The following is a 22,654-nucleotide window of genomic DNA, read 5'->3' as shown; positions in this document are numbered from 1 at the left end:
GATTCAGAATTATTACCTTGACTATTAGCTAGCAGCAAGTTTTGTATGGGTAGGGATGGAGTTGGATCAGTCGCCAGGCTTAAATCCTGACAGGATAACCAAGGATCACCTCCAGTGTGGACTGGACACTGGCATTCCACAGGACCACTTCAGCCTGCTGTGAAATGCAGACTGATTAACATTTTAGCAAGACCTGGCAAGTAAGAATTGTATCAAGTCTAGGTAAGAATTCTAGTGCCAAATCCGTATGTTTCTAAGTCAGTTACAATATTTTGCAGAGCTCCAGTTTTTTAAGTAAACGGTTCAAAATTTTTAATTGACATACTGGGTTAGACTCTTTATACATTTGCCAGTTACAGTTAATTCGATGAATTTGTTGATCCGCTTGTTTAAACACACAACCAAATAGCAGCAAACAAAATATCAAATAATAGACTTTGTATTAATAAACAAATCTACAGGAAGTGGTGGATACAGGCCAGTTCATCACAAACAAAGCCCTCCCCACCATAGAGCACGTGTACATGGAGAATTCCCACAAGAAAGCAACTTCCATCATCAGAGATGCATCATCCAGGCCACGCTACAAGATGGTGCCAGCAAACAAAGTGACTAATGGTGGCATCCTGCAGACAGTTCACGAAACTACTTCTTTCACTCCTTTTCTTTTAGATATGATTCTACAACAAAGCTGTGTGTGCAATTGGAGCTTGTGAGTTACATTTTGATTTTGATGGCGTGCTTTTGGGCCGATTGACCGATCCGATGTTTTGCTGTCTCTGAGGGAGTTTGGTGAGGCTTGGGGTGAAATGTGTGGCCAGGAGGCCTGGAAGCCTGGAGATGGGACACGATCACATGATTGGGCTACATTGCTTCTCTCTAATGAGGTGTAGAGCAAGGCTGAAGTCGACGACAGTGGAGGATGGGCGGGTGTTCAGCGCCATCTGCCTGCGTTTGGCTGGTCTTCCTCTCTGCCTTGCTGGTGCCGTCGGAGGAGAATGCAGGCGTCTTGGGATCCATGTTGCAGGGATTGGTCTGTGAGTCTGTGGACTCATTGGGGGACTATAAGGTTTCTGAATTCTGGCTGCTCTTTTTTTTGCTGCTTTTGAGCAGTTTGGACAAAGTGATGGATGCACACCTGGGAGCTTCGGTGAAGAATGGCTCTGCGGTCTGCATTGGCTCTTGGTGCAGCACCGAACTGAACCAAATGGAATGCTACGTGATTCCTGTTTTGATGTTTCATATACTTGCTTTATGCTGTTCGTGCAATCTGTTCTTTTTTCATGTATTGTGTGTTTGATGTTTTCTGGAATGGATTCCATGGTGTTTGTTTTGTGGCTGCCTGTGGGAAGACGAATCTCAGAGTTGTATTCTATGTACGTACTTAGATAATAAATGTACTTCGACTTTAACCTTGATGCTCTCTTCTTGTTACAATCATCAGGCAGGAGATACCACAGCACCAGGTCCAGCAACAGTTATTACCCCCAACCATAAGGCTTTTAAACAGGTGAAAATTACTTCACTCACAACTCGGAACTGATTCCAATACCTACAAATGCATATTCAAGGGCTTTTGCAACTTATGTTCTATTTGCACCATCTTTTCAACATTGGTTATTCATCAAACTTTGTTTATGGGTTGTATTTCTTTATTTTCCTGTAAATGGCTGTAAGAAAATGAATCTCCGGATAGCATATAGTAATATTTAATAATAAATTTTACTTTGAGCTTTGAATTTGCTGATGAAATAAACGACACTGCAGACTGTAACGTTAAAACAGCATGCTGTTGGTCTCCCCTCTCACTGTCGCAGGAGCGGTAACTCTCCCTTGTTTGTGAGAGAGAAAGAGAGAGTCTGTGGCATGTTGAACTGTTGGGATGAACTGTGGTTTTTGATGACTCTAGGCCACGATCTCTTTGAGACTTTGCTTTTGCTTGCGTGCTTGGGGGTGGGGGGGATGATGCTTTTGCTGAGGGAGGTGGAAGGAGGGGGAGGAGGGAGGGTTAATGCTTATGCTGTTGTTTGTACATAGGAGGAGGGAAGAGAGCTTTGGGGTTCTAACATCTTCCTGTCATTCGTTCTTTGTTTTTTTTTCTGTTCCATGGATGTCTGTGAAGAGAAAGAATTTCAGGTTGTAAACTGTATCTATTCTCTGGTATTGAATGGAACCTTTGAACAATTGAACCATTATAGACCCTTTGGGCTTCAGTTTCTTTCTGTATCAAAGCCTGATGATCAGTGTGCTGTAATATTCTCACAATGCCTAGATCTTAAAAGGTAGGAAGTATAGATTAAGGTACTCAGCAAGCGAAAGACATCTTAAATAGCCAGAGTATTGCTCTGGTGTAAATGTGGAATTCACAAGTGTCAAAATGCTTGGAATGATTCATCTTTGCAGCATTCAAATGAGAGTATATCACAAACTGTGAAGGATGAAGCAATTTGATCTTCTTAAACAACTTGTTAATTCCAAGCATCAGTGTTATGTAAACAAATCAAGGAAGTACTTCATTAACTATACTTCATAAGCTTCAGCAAACTTCGACAGATGTGCCATGGAGAGCATTCTAACTAGTTGCATCACCACCTGGTATGCAGGCTCCAATACACAAGGTTGAAAGAGGCTGCAAAGGATTGTAGGCTAGGTCAGTTACATTATGTGCACAACTCTCCCAAATATCGAGAACATCTCCAAAAGGTGTTGCCTCAGGAATGTGGCTTTTATCATTAAGGACACTAACTCTCTGGGACGTGCCCTCTTCTCATTACTACCATTGGGGAAGAGGTACAGGAACCTGAAGATGCACACTCAACAGCTTCTTCCCCTCTGCTATCAGATTTCTGAATGGTCCATGAACTGTCCTCTTTTGCACTATTTATTTAATTTCTGTTTCATTGTAAGTTACAGTAATATTTATGTCTTATTTTCATCTTGCAATGTACTGCTGTCCCACAACAACAAATTTCATGACATACTGTATGTCACTGATTCTGACTCTGAAATGTAATATTTTTTGATGTACCTTTTGATTCATTCACAGTTAATGATGAGGAACGAGAGCCTCTTCCCTCTCTTGAGCAACCTGGCTGGTACTCACAAGGCAACTGGAGTCACCTTAATGAACTACTGAAGAAGATAACTGGAAAGGCTGAGCCAAAGGTAATGCTGAGAATTTATTGCAGATAAATGACACAAGAAAGTAGAATATTCCTCTTTGTCTCTTTTGTTTCAGGGCATCACTTATCATTTCTTAGAGCGGGGCTTCCCAACCTTTTCTATGCCATAGACCAATACCATTAAGCAAGGAATCTGTGGACCCCAGGTTAGGAGCCCCAAATGGTATGACAGATCCCAAGCTCTCCCATCCTCCTCACCCATGCTGCTGAAGCTGCGATGAAATTCGGGGCTGCACTGTCCAACGTGAAAAGCGTGCCAGAAGAACCTGTTTATTACTACCTAATGCATTGGAAAATCTAGCACAATGTGGAAGTTAATTAGTGGGAAGTTAGAGGATTGGGAAGATTTTAGAAACCAACAGAAGGCAACTAAAAATTAATTGAGAAGGTAAACATGGAATACGAAAGTAAGCTAAAGAATAATATTAAACAGGATACCAAAAGTTTCTTCAGATACATAAGGGATAAAAGAGAGGTGAGACTGGATATCAGACAGGTAGAAAACAATGCTGAAGAGGTTTAGATTCTGGAATGTTTCCGGAAGATTGGAAAATTGCAAATGGCACTCCACTCTTCAAGAAGGGAGAGTGGCAGAAGAAGTGAAACTATAGACCAGTTAGTCAGACCTTAGTGGTTGGGAAGATGTTGGAGTTGATTATTTAGGATTAAGTCTCACAGTACTTGAGGCTCATGATAAAATAGACCATAGTCAGCTTGGTTTCCTCAAGGGAAAATCTTGCCTGACAAATTTGTTGGAATTCTGTGAAGAAATAACAAGCAGAATAGACAATAGAGAATCGATTGATGTTGTGGACTTGGATTTTCAGAAGGCCTTTGACAAAGTGCCACATATGAGGCTGCTTAACAAGTTGTGAGGCCATGGTATTACAGGAAAGATTCTAGCATGGATAAAGCAGTGACTGGTTGGCAGGTTGTCCCAAAGAGTGGGAATAAAGGGAGCCTTTTCTGACTGGCTGCCTGTGACTAATGGTGCTCCACAGGGAACCTATTCTTTTTATGTTATGTCAATGATTTGGATGATGGAATTGATAGCTTTGTTGCAAAGTTTACAGATGATATGAAGATCAGTGGAGGGGTAGGCAGTTTTGAGGAAGTAGAGAGGCTACTGAAGGACTTAGACAGATTAGGAGAATGGGCAAAGAAATGGCAGATGGAATACAATGTTGAGAGATGTATGGTGATGCACTTCGGTAGAAGAAATGAAAGGCCTTGATGGAGTGGATGTGGAGGGGATGTTTCCTATGGTGGGAGAGTCTAAGACCAGAGGATACAGCCTCAGAATAGAGGGGTGTCTGTTTAGAATGGATATGAGGAGGAACTACTTCAGGCAGGGAGTAGTGAATCTATGGAATTCTTTGCCACAGACCAGCTATGGAGGCCAAGTGTTTATGTATACTTTAAAGCAGAGTTTGATAGATATTTGATTGGTCAGAGCATGGAGGGATAGGGGAAGAAGGCAGGTGATTGGGGCTGAGAGGAAAATTGGATCAGCCATGACTAAATGGTGGAGCGGGCTCGATGGGCCAAATGGCCTAATTCTGCTCCTATATCTTATGGTCTTATGGCATCTGAATGTCTGTGACATTCAAAAACAAATTTAAAATACTGTAATGCTGTTAAAACTAAAGTAATAAACAGTAAAATAAACAAGAAAAATTTGAAAACATAAGAAATGCTGGAAAACAACACAAGCAAATTAAGTCACCTCTATTAGATCATATATAAATTAAGTTGGTATAACACCTAACAGGACAAACGATCCTACTTCGATTCTCACCACTGCCTATAAGGAGTTGTACGTTCTCCCCTTGACCGCATAGGTTTCCTCTGAGTGCGCTGGTACGGTAGTGCACACTGCTTTACAGTACCAGTGAAGCAGGTTCAATTCCAGCTGCTGCCTGTGAGGAATTTTTACATTCTCCCCGTAACTCTGTGTGTTTCCTCCGGATTCTCCAGTTTCCTCCCACAGTCCAAAGACGTACTGGTGGGTAGGTTAATTGTTTTTTGTAAATTGATAATTGTCCTATTATTAGGCTCAGATTAAATCAGGGAATTGCTGGGCAGCGCAGCTTGAAGGCCTTGAAGAGTTTAAAGGGCCACAAGAGCCTATACAGTGCAGTATTTCAATAAATGAGCAATAAATAAACCTTGGACCACTGCCTTATCCTCCTGCTTAATTAAAAGGCTGGATGAACCAGTGCAGCAGGCAAAATCCGTTTAAGTGCTGCGTAATCTGTGGAAGTTTGTGAACTTCCTTGGACTGCATGTGTGGAAAATCAAGACGTCTGCCTCCTCTTGGGAGTATTAAATTTCCACCTAGTACATTAGATTGGAGCCATCAAAGCACAATCTCCAGCCCGTTAACTCTATTCCACTCATAGGCCTTCTGAGTAATCATCATAATTATGTGCCACGACATATAACGCAGGTGATCATGGTTTTGTAAGGGCACTGCCCAGAAGACGGCAATGGCAAGCCATTTCTGTAAAAAAAGGTTGTCAAGAGCCATGAGCGTCTTTACAAGATGGGTTATCCCAGCCATTATAAATAATCTTCAGAGATTGCCTGGCATTAGTGTTCATATAACCAGGACTTGTAATATTCACCAGCTGCTCATATGGCCATCCACCATGTGCTCCCATGGCTTCAGGGTGGGGCAGGGGAGGTTAAGTAGGTGCTGCACCTGGCTAGTGGAAGGAAGGAAGGAAGGAGTGCCTTATAACTCTTTTGCTAGAGAAGTATCTCAACCTCACCACCATGTGTATAGATTGGTATGGTGTTAAAGTGTTTTTCATGATCAATCAATGGGCTGAGGTTATGCCTCTACTTTCTTTGAAGTTTGCGCAGGTTCAGCATGTCATCTGAAACCCTGACAAACTTCTGTGGATGCATAGTGTAGTGTATGCTGACTGGTTGCATCACAACCTGGTATGGAAGCATCAGTGCCCAAAAATGGAAAAGCCTATAAAAAGTAATGGTTACAGCTCAGTCCATCACAGGCAAAGCCTTCCCTACCATTGAGCATATCTACAAGGAGCACTGCCACAAGAAAGCAGACTACATCATCAAGGACCCCATCATCCAGGACATGCTCTCTTCTCACCGCTACCACTGGGAAGGAAGTACAGAAGCCTTGGGTCACACACTGTCAGGTTCAGTAACAGTTATAACCCCTCAAGTAATAAGCTCCTGATTCACTGTAGATAACTTCACTCACCTCAACACTTAACTCATTCTGCAAAGCATGGACTCACTTTCAAGGACTCTACAACTCATGTTCACAGTGTTATTCATCTATTTATTCTTATTTGTAATTTTTTGTATTTGCAGTTTGCCTTCTTTTGCACATTGATTGTTTATCAGTCTTTGTTTTTGTGCAGTTTTACATTCATTCTGCTGTATTTCTTTGTATCTACTGAGAATTCCTGCAAGAAAATTAATCTTAGATTTGTATATGGTGACATGTACATATTTAGATAATATATTTACCATGAGCCCATAATATATAGGAGCAGAATTAGGCCATCTGGCCCATTAGGTCTGCTCCACCATTTCATCATGGCTGATCCATTTTCCCTCTCAGCCCTAATATCCCCTCATGCCCTGACAAATCAAGAATCTGTCTGAAGAAGGAGGGGACAGGGGCCCTATAAAGAAGGTGGGGGGAGGGTGGAAGGTGCCAGGTGAAAAACCAATCAAAGGAAAGATCAAGGGGTGGGGGAGGGGAAGCAGGGAGGGGATAGGCCGGAGAGGTAAAGAAGGAATGTAAGGGGAAAGCACTATGGGTAGTAGAAGGAGACAGAATCATGAGAGATGATAGGCAGCTGGAAGAGGAGGCAGAGTGAAAGTGGGATGGGGGAAGGGGGAGGGAGGGAATTACCGAAAGTTGGAGAATTCGATTTTCATACCAAGGGGCTGGATACTACCCAGACGGTATATGAGATGTTGCTCCTCCAATCTGAGTTTGGCCTCATCGTGGCAGTAGAGGAGGCCATGTATGGACATATCTGAATGGGAATGGGAAGCAGGGTTGAAGTAGGTAGCAACCAGGAGATCCTGTCTGTTGTGGCGGACAGAGCGGAGGTGGTCGACGAAGCAGTCCCCCTATCTGCGTTCGGTCTCGCCGATGTAGAGGAGGCCACACCGGGAGCACCGGATGCAATAGATGACCCCAACAGACTCACAAGTGAAGCGTTGCCTCACCTGGAAGGACTGTTTGGAGCACTGAATGGTGGAGAGGAGGTGTAGGGACAGGTGTAGCAACGCTTGCATGGATAAGTAACAGGTGGGAGATCTGTGGGGAGGGACATGTAGACCAGGCAGTCATGGAGGGAACGATCCCTGTGAAAAGCAGGGAGGGGTATAGAGGGAAAGATGTGCTTAGTGGTGGGGTCCTGTTGAAGGTAACAGAAGTTGTGAAGGATAATATGCTGGATCCAGAGGCTGGTGACTCAGGCTGTGCATTCCACGCATCAACCACTCACTAAGTAAAGAACCTTCCTCTAATATCACCCTTGAACTTTCCTCCCCTTACCTTAAAGCCATGTCATCTTGTATTGAGAAGCGGTGCCCTGAGGAAGAGGTGCTGGCTGTCCACCCTATCTATTCCTCTTAATATCTTGTATACCTCTCTCATGTCTCCTCTCATCCTTCTCCTCTCCAGAGAGTAAAGCCCTAGCTCCCTTAATCTCTGATCATAATCCATACTCTCGAAACCAGGCAGCATCCTGGTAAATTTCTTCTGTACCCTTTCCAATGCTTCCACATCCTTCCTATAGTAAGGCAACCAGAACTGAACACAGTACTCCAAGTGTGGCCTAACCAGAGTTTTACAGAGCTGCATCATTACCCCGTGACTCTTAAACTCTGTCCCTCAACTTATGAAGGCTAGTACTCCATAAACTTTCTTAACTACCCTATCTACCTGTGAGGCAACTTTCAGGAATCTGTGGACATGTACCCCCAGATCCCTCTGCTCCTCCACACTCCCAAGTATCCTGCCATTTACTTTGTACTCTGCTTTGGAGTTTGTCCTTCCAAAGTGTACCACCTCACACTTCTCCGGGTTGAACTCCGTCTGCCACTTCTCAGCCCACTTCTGCATCCTATCAATGTCTGTCTGCAATCTTCGACAATCCTCAACCCTATCCACAACACCACCAACCTTTGTGTCGTCTGCAAACTTGTCAACCCACTTTACTGTATTAGGAGTTTGAAGCAATTTGGCATGTCAACAAATACAGTCAAAAACTTCTATAGTTGTACCATGGAGAGCATTCTGACAGGCTGCATCACTATCTGGTATGGAGGGTCTACTGCACAGGATCGAAAGAAGCTGCAGAAGGTTGTAAATCTAGTCAGCTCCATTCTGGGCACTGGCCTACGAAGTACCCAAGACATCTTTCAAGGAGCGGTATCTCAGAAAGGTAGCATCCATTGTTAGAGATCTCCAGCACCCAGGGTATGCCCTTTTCTCACTGTTACCATCAGGTTGGAGATACAGAAGCCTGAAGGCACACACTCAGAGATTCCGGAACAGCTTCTTCCCCTCTGCCTTCCAATTCCTGAATGGACTTTGAAGCTTTGGACACTACCTCACTTTTTTTAATATACAGTGTTTTTGTTTTTTTAAAATGATCTATTCAATATATGTAATTGATTTACTTGTTTATGTATTATTATATTTTATTTTATATTATTATTAGTTTTCTGTCTCTCTATAGATTATGTATTGCATTGAACTGCTGCTTCTAAGTTACCTGATTTCGAAATATACGTTAAAAACCTGGCATCCATAGCTGCCTGTGAGAACAAATTCCACAGATTAACCACTCTTTAGCTAAAGAAATTCCTCTTCATCCCCTCTATTATGAGGCTGTGTCCTCTAGTCTGAGACTTTCCCACCATAGGAAACATCCTCTCCACATCCAATCCATTGAAGCCTTACAACATTCGATTAGGTCACTCCTCATTCTGAGTTCCAGTGAATACAGGCTTAGAGCTATCAAATGCTATTCATATGACAAACCATTCAATCCTGGGATCATTTTTGTGAACCTCCTTTGAGCTCTCTACAGTGTTAGCACCCTTTCTAAGATAAGGGGTCCAGAACTGCTCACAATGCTCCAGGTGAGGCCTCACCAGTAAAACCTCAACAAGCTTTCAAGAAGGAGCTAGATAGATATCTGATGGATAGGGGAATCAAGGGATATGGGGACAAGGCAGGGACTGGGTATTGATAGTGAATGATCAGCCATGATCTCAGAATGGCGGTGCAGACTCGAGGGGCCGAATGGTCTGCTTCTGCACCTATTGTCTATTGTCTATTACATTCTTGCTTTTATATTCTAGTCCTCTTGAAATTAATGCTAACATTGCATGTGCCTTCCTCACAAACGACTCAACCTGCAAATGAATCTTTAAGGAATCCTGCACAAGCACTCCCCAGGTCTCTTTGCACCACAGATTGTTTAATTTTCTCTGCTTTTAAAAATAGTTTACCCTTTTATTTGATCTACCAAAGTGCATGACCATACACTTCCCAATACTGTATTCCATCTACCATTCCTTTGCCCATTGTCCTAATCTGTCCAAGTCCTCCTGTAGCCTCTCCACTTACCCAAAAGTACCTGCCCCTCTACCTACCTTCGTATCATCCACAAAATTTGCAACAAAACCATCAATTCCATCAATCCAGTTATTGACATATAACGTAAAAAGAAGCACTCCCAACACAGACCCCTGTGGAACACAACCAGACATTGGCAGCCAACCTGAAGAATGAGAGGAGATGTTATAGAAACATAAAATTATGAAAGGGATCAATAAGATAGAGGCAGGAAAGTTGTTTTCACTGCTCGGTGAGACTAGAGCTAGAGGACATGCCTCAAGGTTTGAGGGTGGAGATGAGGAACTACTTTCCCCCAAGAGGGTTGAATCTGTGGAATTCTCTGCCCAATGAAGCTGTGGAAGCTACCTCAGTAAATATATTTAAGACAAGGTTAGATAGATTTTTGCATAGTAGGGGAATTAAGGGTTATGGGGAAAAGGCAGGTAGGTGGAGATGAGTCCATATCCAGATCAGTGATGATCTTATTGAATAGCAGACCAGGCTTGATGAGCCAGATGGCCTACTCCTGCTCCAATTTCTTATGTTCTTATGTTAACCAGGAAAGGCTCCCTTTATTTCCACTCTTTGCCTCCTGCCAACCAGCCACTGCTTTATCCATGCTATAATGGGCTCTTGACTTGTTAAGGAGCCTCCTGTGTGGCACTTCGTCAAAAGCCCTCTGAAAACCCAAGTACACAACATCCACTGATTCTCCTTTGTCTACCCTGCTTGTTATTTCTTCAAAGATCTCCAATAGATTTGTCAGGCAAGATTTTCCCTTCAGGAAACTATGCTGACTATGACTATGCCTCCAAGTACCCCAAAACCACATCCTTTACAATCAACTTGAACTTTGAACTTTGGTATCCAGTCTGAACCTGATGGGAAACTGGGATTACTCAGTTGATGACTTGCATTGCTGTGGTCGAAGCATTCATGAATTGGTTGCTTGTCAAGGTAGTTAGAATGGAAAGAGAAAAAGTCATATAATTTATCCCTCAGTGTGCTCTTAATAAAGTGAATATTTTCAACAATTGGAATTCATCCAAGCTGCTGAACGAATCAATGCAATCATGTATGAAGAACAATGTTAAATATATTAGTTTGCCTTGGGATGAAGTGGATCATTTTAGTGGAAAGGTTTTTGGTGTAATGCCTACTCAGAGCAAGTTTGACTTGTATTCTGTAAACAAGTGTTTAAGAGCATAATAGCTCTGTAAACTGAAATTAATTGCCAGAAGTGTGTGTGTGTTGAAGCCAGAAGACTCTGTCAGCATAAAATGAATCTCACAACAGTAATGCTGTTGTAATAAAACAGCTGTCACATTGAGACAGCAGCAGACACTGAGAATTGATTTATCTATATTCGGTGGTCACTTTCCAAGGTATGTCTGAACATCCGCTCATTAATGCAAAAATCTAATGTGGCAGCAAGTCAATGCATAAAAGCATGCAGACATGGTCAAAAAGTTCAGTTGTTGCCCTTCAGATCTAACATCAGAATGGGAGAGAAGTGTAATCTAAATGACTTTGACTGTGGAATGATTGTTGGTGCCAGATGGGGTGGTTTGAGTATCTCAGAAACTGCTGAGCTCCTGGGATTTTCATGCACAGCAGTCTCTACAGTTTACGGAGAATGGTGTGAAAAACAGAAAACATCCTGTGAACAGCAGTTCTGAAAACACTTTTTTAATGAGAGAGGTCAGAAGAGAATGGCCAGGCTGGTTCAAGTTGACAGGAAGGTGACAGTAACTCAAAAAAAAAAACATGTATTAAAACAGTGGTGTGCAGAAGAGCAACTCTGAATGCACAGCTCAGTGAACCTTGAAGTGGATGGGCTGCAACAGCAGAAGACCATGAGGCTACACTCAGTGGCCATTTAATTAGGTACAGGAGGTGCCTGATAAAGTGGCCACTGAGTCAGTTCAGTTCAGACAGTCAGTCAGTATATCAGTTCTCAGTGTAGGATGGGGCGGCAAGGACGCATACTACTACAGCGCCAGAGACCGTGTTGAATTCTTCCACTGTCTGTAAGAAGTTTGTGCTGTGTAATAAGAGAGTTATCTTGTGTTTTATATGGGTGTGTGTGTATAGTTGATTAAGCAATCTTGTTTGTTTAAGTAATTCGTTACAGCTTATATGTAAAAATAAGTGAATAGCATACATCATCACACTACCACAGTTTGTTTAAAGTAAATACAATGTTGGACTCGCATTCCTGGACTCTCTTGTCTTCCTTTGAATTAGTTTAATGTTTTGAAGTTACAAAATATCAGTTTGTACATTTTCCCTGCATCTGCGAGGGTGTCCTCCTTGTGCTCCAGTTTCCTCCCTCGTTCCAAAGATACAGGTTACTGGGTCAATTGGTCACATGGGTTTAATTGGGCGGTGAAGTCTTGTTGGTCTGGAAGGACCTATTATAATACTGTATCTCCAAATGAACAAGTACTTTTCGTCAGATATAGGTGCCAGTTAAAGTTTCCCTATGAAGATAGGTCTTCCCATTTAACCACCATGGTAGCTGCGCTGAAGTTTCTCTTTCAGTAATAACAGGGAGAAAATTTTAGGACTGCGTGTAACTTGACAGGGCACATGCAGATAACAGTGGTTCCACTGTCTCACATTCCTTATGGTGGTAGGCATGGGGGAAGCCTAGCTGAAGGAAGTTTGCTACACTGAATCACTCAGACTGTCACATTTTGAACTGCAATGTAATGAAGGATATATAACCGTGTGGTAGAAACACTAATCTGCTCAGCTGTGTTCATCCATAGTTAGTTTTGTTTGTTGTTTGTTGTTGTTCTGTAGAACATTGTAGCCATGTCATTTTGGCACTGGAATGTATGGTGACTCTTGCCTCATATCCTTAGGTGAGCACAGCACAGAGTTAGGACCTTTTGACCATTTAGTCCATGCAAACCATTAATCTGTCTAGTCCCATTGACCTGTACCGGGACCATAGCCCTCCATCTATGTACCTATCTAAATTTCTCTTAAGTGTTGAAATTGACCCTGCAGCCACCACTTGTGCTGGCAGCTTGTTCCACACTCTCATCACCCTCTGAGTGAAGAAGATTCCTCTCATGATCCCCTCCCCGGAAATGAATAAAACATCAAGTAGACTCAATGGTCCAAAAGGCCTAATTCTGCTCCTACATCTTATGGTCTTAAACATGTCACCTTTCACCCTAAGCCCTCTGTTCAAGTCTCACCCAATGTCAGTGGAAAGAGGTTACTTCCACTTCCCCTATCTGTACACCCAATAATTTTTTATACCCCTATCAGATTCCCCCTCAATCTTCTGTGTTCTAGGGAATGAACTCCTAATCTATTCAAACTTCCCCTGTAACTCAAGTCCTCATAGGAGAATGCGAAGGAGGAGGGACACCAGAAGGAGGTGATGGTCCACTGTCCTCTTCTATCAGATTCCATCCTCTCCGGCTGAATATCTTTCCCACCTACCTGGCTTCACCTTTCTCCTTCCAGCTATCCTCCTACCGCCCCCCCCCCCAGTCTTTTTATTCTGCCATCTTCCCCCTTCCTCTCCAGTCCTGAAGAAGGGCCTCAACCCAAAACTTATGTTTTGTAAATCTAAAACATAAAACTAATTGAAAGGAAGACAAGGGAACTGAGAGATGCAAGTCTTGGATTGTTTTTACTTTAAGTGAGGCAAATACATATCACATGGTGGTGTGATGACGAATTCAATTCACTTATTTTTACACATAGTCTGTAATAAATTATATAAACAAACAAGAATGCTTAATCAAACCGTATATTTACATTATTATGTAAATTCTACTGAAATATTAAATACATCTATGGGAATGAATAAACATTCGGTGTTACTGTTGTGTGTTTCAGAATCAGAATCAGGGCCAACAAATTTCACAATATATGCTGGGTACATTAAACTTGATTCTGAAAAACACAACAGTAACATCAACTGTTTATTCCTGCCTGACCTACTGAGTTCCTCCAGCATTTTGTGTGTGTTGACGTGGATTTCCAGCATCTGCAGAATGATGAGCTACTATAATACCATGTGTCTTTAATTGACATGACCAATACTCCTTGTTCAATTATTCTACTCTTAATAAGATTTCCAGTTAGCTGGCCATATTGCCTATTCACTTGGAATCACTGTAAGCCCAATACAATTACGCCCTTCATTAACTTGTCTTCTGATCTGCCTTTCAGTTTTTTACCAGGTTAATTCAAATAGCTTGCCTTGGAGATGTTCATCACAAATTTGATTTTGTGGGGATTTGTCTTCCAGGCATTTGGAGTTTGCACAAATTCTGCACATCAAAGTTCAAAGTAAATTTATTATCGAAGTATGTTTATGCTACCATTTACAGTACTACCTTGAGATTCATTTTCTTGCAGGCATTTACAGAAAGTATTAAAAAAATTATAATTTATGATAGAATGATAGAATCTACACAGTTTCTATTTGGTTTGTCAATCTTTGCATTTATGTATTTGCTTTCTATAAGCAAATGAAGACTGAAAAACAATTGATGTGCAAAGAAGACAAATTGTGCAAATAAATAATACTGAGAACATCAGTTGCAAAAAGTCCGTGAAAGTCACTCTGCACATTGAGGGTTCAGTTCAGAGTCACCAAAAACACTCACAAATTTCTACAGGTGTACCTTGGAGAACATTCTAACTGGCTTCATCACCATCTGGAAATGTTGGGTAGGGGCAGGCTACTGCAAAGGATTGAAATGCTGATCACCATGGGACTGAATCCAGGACGTTGGGAAGGATTCCCTAAATGGAGAGCACCAGTCTGTGATTTTGTTTAAAGTGGGGAGGCTTATGCATGGACAGCCATTACATAGTCTTTGACAGATTGGGATCAGTGTCCAGAAGCACAGAATGCAAGACAGCTGGGGATCCTTCACTACTGCAGCCTTCTTCTGCCTTCACTGCCATCATCTTCTACCAGCTCGAGGTCTTGGTTGGACCATTCTTTGTCTGGAACCTCCCCTTGACCTTATCACCATGGATGACCCTACCAGAAGCTCAGACTCAAGATTGTTTAATGTCATTTCCAATACACGAGCATAAGGGAGAACGAAATAATTGTTATTCTGGATCCGATGTAGCACAATAAAGAACATAATAATTTTTAAAAAACAATAAATATAAATACATAAAATAGCTTATATGCATAGATTAATTATATGTCTATAAATTGATGCCACAGAAGTGTCTGTACATAAAGTGACCAACGGGAAGTGATAAAGTAGTGGTGATGTGGAAGGCCAGGGTAGATGGTGGAAATGTTGATCAGAATCAGGTTTACCAAATCACCAGTATATGTCATGAAATTTGTTGTCTTTATGGGAGCAGTACAATGCAATACATAATAATAGAAAAAAACTATGAATTACAGTAAGTATATATATAAAATACTGTAATTCATAGTTTATATATATATAAAATAGTTAAATAAGTAGTGCAAAAATAAAAATATAAAAAGTAGTGAGGTATTGTTTGAGCATTCAATGTCTATTCAGAAATCGATGGCAGAAGGGAAGAAGCTGTTCCTGAATCATTGAGTGTGTGCCTTCAGACTTCTGTACCTCCTCCCTGATGGTAGCAATGAGAAGAGGGCAGGTCCTGTATGCTTTGGAGTCTCGTGCCCATGATGGAGCTCACTAAGTTTACAAGTCTCTGAACTTTATTTTGATCCGGTCCCAGTAGCCTCCATTATCTGTCTTATAGCTTGCTTACTGCTAAGCTCCAATCAGCATCTCTCTCAGGATCGCAGAAACTCACTCGCCTCTCTACCATGACAAGATTCTGATCCTCAGAGAAGAGGTGATGATCCTTGGACAAATATGATAAACTGAAATCCATCCAAAGAACAGCTTCAGCACAATCAGATACAGACACTAGTTTTCTGCAACCATTCAGCCACCATACCAGTAGGAGATCAAGAAAATACTCCAAGCAATGCATCACAAATATCAGAGGATTTGCTAAAATCAAATTATATGGACCCTGAGGTATGGCAATCATGAGCCTAAAAGTGAAAAATAGGAGGAGTGATCAGAGCCACACACACAAAGTGCGGGAGGAACTCAGGAGATCAGGCAGCATCTATAAGACCATAAAATATAGGAGCAGAATTAGGTCATTTGGCCTATCGAGTCTGCTCTGATCCATTTCCATCTCAGCCCCAATCACCTGCATTCTCCCCAAATCCCTTCATGCCCTGACTAATCAAGGATCCGTCAGCCTCTGCCTTAAATATACATAAGGACTTGGCCTCCACAGCTGCCTGTGGCAATGAATTCCACAGATTCACCACTCTGTCTAAAGAAATTCCTCCTTAATTCCATCCTAAATGGACATTCCTCTATTTTAAAGCTATTTCCTCTGGTCTTAGACTCACCCACCATAGGAAACATCTTCTCCACATCCACTCTATTGAGGCCTTTCAACGTTCAATAGGTTTCAAGAAGATCCCTCCTCATTCTTCTGAATTCCAAAGCTCCTCATAATAATAATCTTTCAATCACAGAATCATTTTCACCACCAATGTAGATGAATAAACAGCTGATGTGGCAGGCTGAAAGTAAGGGGGCAAAAGCCAGAATAAGAAGGTGGGGTGGGGGGGGGGAGGGAAGGAGTACAAACTGCAGGTGATAGATGAGTCCAGGTGAGGGGGAGGGTGGGTGGAGGAGAGGGGATGAAGTGAGAAATGGTGAGGTGATAATAGAAGAGGTGGAGGAATCTGAAGAGGGAGGACAGTGGACCATAGAAGAAAGAGAAAGGGGAGTCATCAGCACAGCTTTCAAGCCACTTATAGAATTGAAGTGATTAGCTTTTTTAATAGAATCAGTTTTCACCTCCAGCCACCCAGTCTCCCCTTCATTGAACTTCCAGGTGTAAGCAATAGAAAGGATACAGCTAGTGGAAGTTCATTATGCTCCGCTGTTGGAATTAGGTGCCATGCAGTTCACAAGATCAGCAAATGCCTTTTGTCACCTACCTGGTAATATGTTATATCTGCTGCTTTCATTCATTTCCTGGAGAAACTGCTTTTATTTAATTAGCTTTGCTCTTATGTCTTTATTGTGCTTAGCTCAGATGCCAAGAGGAACAGCTGGTTTCTGCTTAAAAAGCTCACGAAATAAGAATAGTCCAGTAATAATAATTCAGCACTGATTCAGTCTGCAATATAAAAAGATGTTTTAGACTTGTAAATTGTATTTTGTTTATGTCTTTCTGTACATCACAATCTCAATTGAAACTTGAGGTATGATATATCTGGTGTTAAACATTGTAGGAGTTTATCCATACAGGGCAGGCTGGTTGAGGACTTTGTTTTGTGAATGTAAAACCCAGTATCTTCGATGTCTGAGTGACTTTTCTTTATTAATTTATGGGATGTGGGCATCGCCAGCTAAGCCAGCATTTATTGCCCATCACAATTTACCCTTGAGAAGGTGGTGATGAGCTGCCTTCTTGAACTGCTGGAATCCCCAAGGTGTAGGTACACCCACGGTGCTGTTAGGGAGGGAATTCCATGATTTCGACCCAGCGACAATGAAGAAATGGCGATATATTTCCAAGTCAGGATAGTGGTGACTTGGAAGGGGAGTTCCAAATGGTGGTGTTCCCAGGTATCTGCTGCTCTCGAAATTTTCTAGATGGTAGTGATCATGGGTCTGGAAGGTGTTACCTTAGAAACTTCGGTGTGTTGTTACAGTGCATCTCGTAGATAGTACACGCTGCTGCAATTGTTCCTCAAATGGTGGAGGGGTTGGATGCTTGTGGAAGGGGTACCAATCAAGTGGGCTGCCTTGTACTGGATTGTGTCAAGCTTGTTGAGTGTTGATAGAGCTGCACTCATCCAAGCAAGTGACGAGTATTCCATTACACTCCTGATCTGGGCCTTGTAGATGGTGGGCAGGATTTAGGGAGTTAAGAGGTGAGTGACACGTCACAGGATTATTAACCTTTGTCCTGCTCTGGTAGCTACAGTATTTATATGGCTAGACCAGTTCAGTTTCTTGTCAATGGTAACTCCCAGGAAGTTGATAGTAGGGCATTCAGTGATGATGATGCCACTGAATGTCAAAGGATGATGGTTAGAGTCTCTATTGTTGAAGATGATCATTGCCTGGCACTTGCGTGGCTCGAATGTACTTGCCGCTTGTCAGTCCAAACCTGGATATTGTCCAGGCCCTGCTTCATTTGGGTATGAACTACTTCAGTATCTGAAGAGTCATGAATAGTGCAGAACACTGAGCAGTCATTTGAAAACATCTGCACTCCGACCTTATGACAGAAGACAGGTCATTGATGAAGCAGCTGAAGATGGTTGGTTCGAGGACACTTCCCTGAGGAACAGCTTTAGTGATGTCCTGAGGATGAGATGATTGACCTCCAACCACTACAACCATCTTCCTTTGGGTCAGGTATGATTTCAGCCAGCAGAGGGTTTCCCCTCTAATTCGCATTGACTCTATTTTAGTTCGGGCACCTTGATACCATACTCGGTCAAATGCTGTCTTGATGTTGAGGGCTATCACTCTTACCTCACCTCTGGTACTTAGCTCTTTGGTCAATGTTTGGACCTAGGAGATGATGAGGTCAGGATGAGTGGCCTTGACAGAACCCAAACTGGGCATCCGTAAGCAGGTTATTGCTGAGTAGGTGTTGCATGACAGCACTGTTGATGACCCCTTCCATTACTTTGCTGATGATTGAGAGTAGGCTGATAGGGCAGTAATTGGCTAGGTTGGGCATCCTGTTTCTTGTGTACAGAACATACCTGGACAATTTTCCACATTGCTGGCTAAACGGCAGTGTTGTAGCTGTACTGGTGTGACAAGTTCTAGGGCACAAGTCTTCAGGTCTATTACCGGGATTTTGTCCAGGCCCATAGCCTTCACAGTATCCAGTCAACAATAACTTGGAACTCAATCTGCAAACAGGACAGAACTGTAATGTAGTGGTTAGCACAACACTTTACAACACCAGCAATCTGATTCAATTCCCACCGCTGCTTGTACGTTCTCCCTGTGATATCGTGGGTTTCCTCTCACAGTCCAAAGACATACCACCCCACCCCAGAAATGTTCATGTTTTTTATAGTTTTACAATATTGAATAACAGCAGATTTAATTTGACCTTTTCAACACTGATTAACAGAAAAAACTTTTGTGTCGCAGTGAAAACAAATTTCTATAAATTGGTCTAAATTTATAAACATAAAATAATAGATTACGTAATTACTCACCCCCCTTCAAGTCAGTATTTAGTAAATGCACCTTTGACAGCAATTACAGTCCGTTTGGATAGGTCTCTATCAGCTTTGCACATCTGGAAACTCCCCACTCTTCTTTACAAAAATGCTTAAGCTCTGTCAGATTGCATGGGAATCGTCAGTGAACAGCCTTTTTCAACTCCAGCCACAAATTCTCAATTGGATTGAGGGTTGGACTCTGACTTAGCTGCTCCAGGGCATTAACTTTGGTGTTTTTAACCTATTCCTGTGAGGCCTAGGCCTTATACTTGGGGTCATTGTCTTGTTGGAAAACAAATCTTCTCCCAAGTCACGGTTCTCTTGCAGACTGCATCAGGTTTTCCTCCTGGAATTCCCTCTATTTTTCTGCATTCATTTTACCCTTTACCCTCACAAGCCTTCCAAGTTCTGCTGCAGTGAAGCATCCTCACAGCACGATCAATCATCACCATGCTTCACTGTAGGGATGGTGTGTTTTTGATGATATGCAGTGTTTGGCTTACACCAAACATAGACTTCCATCTGATGGCCAAGAAGCTCAATTTTGGTTTAATCAGACCACAGAACCTTCTTCCCACTGACTTCAGAGTCTCCCACATGCCTTCTGGCAAACACCAGCTGAGATTTCATATGATTTTTTTTCAATTGTGGCTTTCTCTTTGCCACTCTCCCATGAAGCTGCAAATGGTGGAGCTCCTGGGCAACAGTTGTATGTGCATTCTCTCCCATCTCAGCCACTGATGCTTCTAACTCCTCCAGAATTGTCATAGGTCTCTCGGTGGCCTCCCTCACTAGTCCCCTGAGAAAACCTACAGCCCACAAAGCTGTGCCGAACATGTCCTTTCCTTAGAAATTATCTAGGGTTACCCATAGCCCTCTGTTTTTCTGAGCTCCATGTAACCATCCAGGATTCTCTTAAAAGACCCTATTGTTTCCGCCTCCATCCCCATCGCCAAAAGGCCATTCCACGGACTCACCACTCTGCGTAAAAAAACTTACCCCTGACATCTCCTCTGTACTGCTTCCAAGCAGCTTAAATCTGTGTCCTCTCGTGCTAGCCATTTCAGCCCTGGGAAAAAGCCTCTGACTATCCACACAATCAATGCCTGTCATCATCTTATACACTTCTATCAGGTCACCTCTCATCCTACATCGCTCCAAGGAAGAAAGATCGAGTTCACTCAACCTATTCTCATAAGGCATGCTCCCCAATCTGGGCAACATCCTTGTAAATCTCCTCTGCACCTTTTCTATGGTTTCCACGTCCTTCTTGTAGTGAGGTGACCAGAACTGAGCACAGTACTCCAGGTGGGGTCTGACCAGGCTCCTGTATCGCTGCAACATTACCTCTCAGCTTCTAAACTCAATCCCTCAATTGATGAAGGCCAATGCACCGTATGCCTTCTTAACCACAGAGCCAAGATCCCTCTGATCCTCCACACTGCCAGGAGTTTTACCATTAATACTATATTCCGTCATCATATTTGACCTACCAAAATGAACCTCTTCACACTTACCTGGGTTGAACTCCATCTGCCACTTCTCAGCCCAGTTTTGTATCCTATCAATTTCCCACTGTAACCTCTGACAGCCCTCCACACTATCCACAGCACCTCCAACCTTTGTGTCATCAGCAAATTTACTAACCTTCTTGTACAGTGTCTCAGTTTTTGAGGACAGCCTGCTCTTGGCAGATTTACAGCTGTGCCATATTCTTTCTATTTCTTGACGATTGACTTATCTGTACTACAAGGGATATTCAGTGACTAGGAAATTTTCTTGTATCCATCTTCCTGACTTAGCTTTTTTGTGGAGTTGCTTTGATTGTTCTTTTGTCTTCATGGTATTGGTTTGAGGGATACTCACTCACCAGCAGTTGGACCTTCCAGATACAGACGTATTTTTAGTATAATCAATTGAAACACCTTGACTGTACACAGGTCTCCAAAAACAGATCTCCATTTAATTAATTATGTGACTTATAAAACCAATTAGCTGTGCCAGTGATGATTTGGTGTGTCATATTAAAGGGAATGAATACTTATGCAATTACTTTTTTTATATTTGTAATTAATTTAGATCACTTTGTAGAGATCTGTTTTCTCTTTGACTGAAAAGTCTTTTTCAGTTGATCGATGTCAAAAAAGTGAAATTAAATGCACTGTGATTCAATGTTGTAAAACAATAAAACATGAAAACTTCCGGGGGGGGGAGCGGTGAATACTTTTTATATGCTGGTTGGAGGCAGCATCTCCAACACCATCACACTGAGCACGGGGGCCCCCCAGGGCTGTGTGTTCAGTCCACTGCTGTTCACTCTGCTGACCCACAACTGTGCTGCAACACACAGCTCGAACCACATCATCAAGTTCACCGATGACACGACCGTGGTGGGTCTCATCAGGAAGAATGACAAGTCAGCATACAGAGAGGAGGTGCAGCGGCTAACGAACTGGTGCAGAGCCAACAACCTGTCTCTGAATGTGAACAAAACAAAAGAGATGTTTGTTGACTTTAGGAGGGCACGGAGCGACCACTCTCTGCTGAACATCGACGGCTCCTCAGTAGAGATCGTTAAGATCACCATATTTCTTGGGGTTCACCTGGTCCCTTAACACCAGCTCCATAGCAAAGGAAGCCCAGCAGTGTCTCTACTGTCTGTGAAGGCTGAGGAAAGTCCATCTACAACCCCCCCCCCCCCAAACCCCCCATCCTCACCACATTCTACAGAGGATGTATCGAGAACATTCTGAGCAACTGCATCACTGCCTGGTTCAGGAATTGCACTATCTCGGATCCCAAGACCCTGCAGCAGATAGTGAGGTCAGCTGAGAAGATCATCGGGGTCTCTCTTCCCACCATTACAGACATTTACACTACATGCTGCATCTGCAAAGCAAACAGCATTATGAAGGACCCCACGCACCCCTCATACAAACTGTTCTCCCTCCTGCCGTCAGGGAAAAGGCATTGAAGCATTCTGGCTCTCATGACCAGACGGTGCAACAGTTTCTTCCCCCAAGCCATCAGACTCCTCAATACCCCGAGTCTAGACTGACACCAACTTATTGCCCTCTACTGTGCCTATTGTCTTGTTTGTTATTTATCGCAATGCCTGCACTGTTTTGTGCACTTTATGAGGTCCTGGGTAGGTCTGTAGTCTAGTGTAGCTTTTATTTCTGTGTTATTTTTACGTAGTTCAGTCTAGTTTTTGTATTGATTCATGTAGCACCATGATCCTGAAAAATGTTGTCTCATTTTTACTGTGTACTGTACCAGCAATTATGTACTGTGTACTGTACCAGCAATTATGGTCGAAATGACAATAAAAAGTGACTTGACTTGACTTGTATTGGAGAGGGTCCAGAGGATGTTCATGAGAGTGATTTCAGAAATGGAAAGGTTAGCAAATGAGGAGTATTTGATGACTCTGGGCCTGTACTCACTGGAGTTCAAAAGAATTTGCTGGGATCTAATTGAAACCTATCAAATATCGAAAGAGTGTACATGGAGAGGATGTTTTCTGTATTGCTTGAGTCCATGACAAGAGGGCACATCTTCAGAAAT

At 42.5% G+C, this 22,654-nt stretch overlaps 1 protein-coding gene across 1 annotated transcript in view; it reads left to right on the top strand.

Annotated features, from left to right (window-relative positions):
* The window catches only part of nt5dc1 (5'-nucleotidase domain containing 1), a 619,201-nt gene that overhangs the window by 545,666 nt on the left and 50,881 nt on the right, over positions 1–22,654 (top strand). Inside the window, exon 9 of the mRNA XM_059981450.1 lies at positions 3,047–3,165. Within this exon, the coding sequence (XP_059837433.1) occupies positions 3,047–3,165 (119 nt within the window). The remainder of the gene's footprint in view (positions 1–3,046; positions 3,166–22,654) is intronic.

Source organism: Hypanus sabinus, chromosome 10 (genome assembly GCF_030144855.1).
Source record: "Hypanus sabinus isolate sHypSab1 chromosome 10, sHypSab1.hap1, whole genome shotgun sequence".
Lineage (NCBI taxonomy): Eukaryota > Metazoa > Chordata > Chondrichthyes > Myliobatiformes > Dasyatidae > Hypanus > Hypanus sabinus.
The sequence above is the reverse complement of the archived record's forward strand: the minus strand, read 5'-3'. Positions and strand labels throughout refer to the sequence as shown.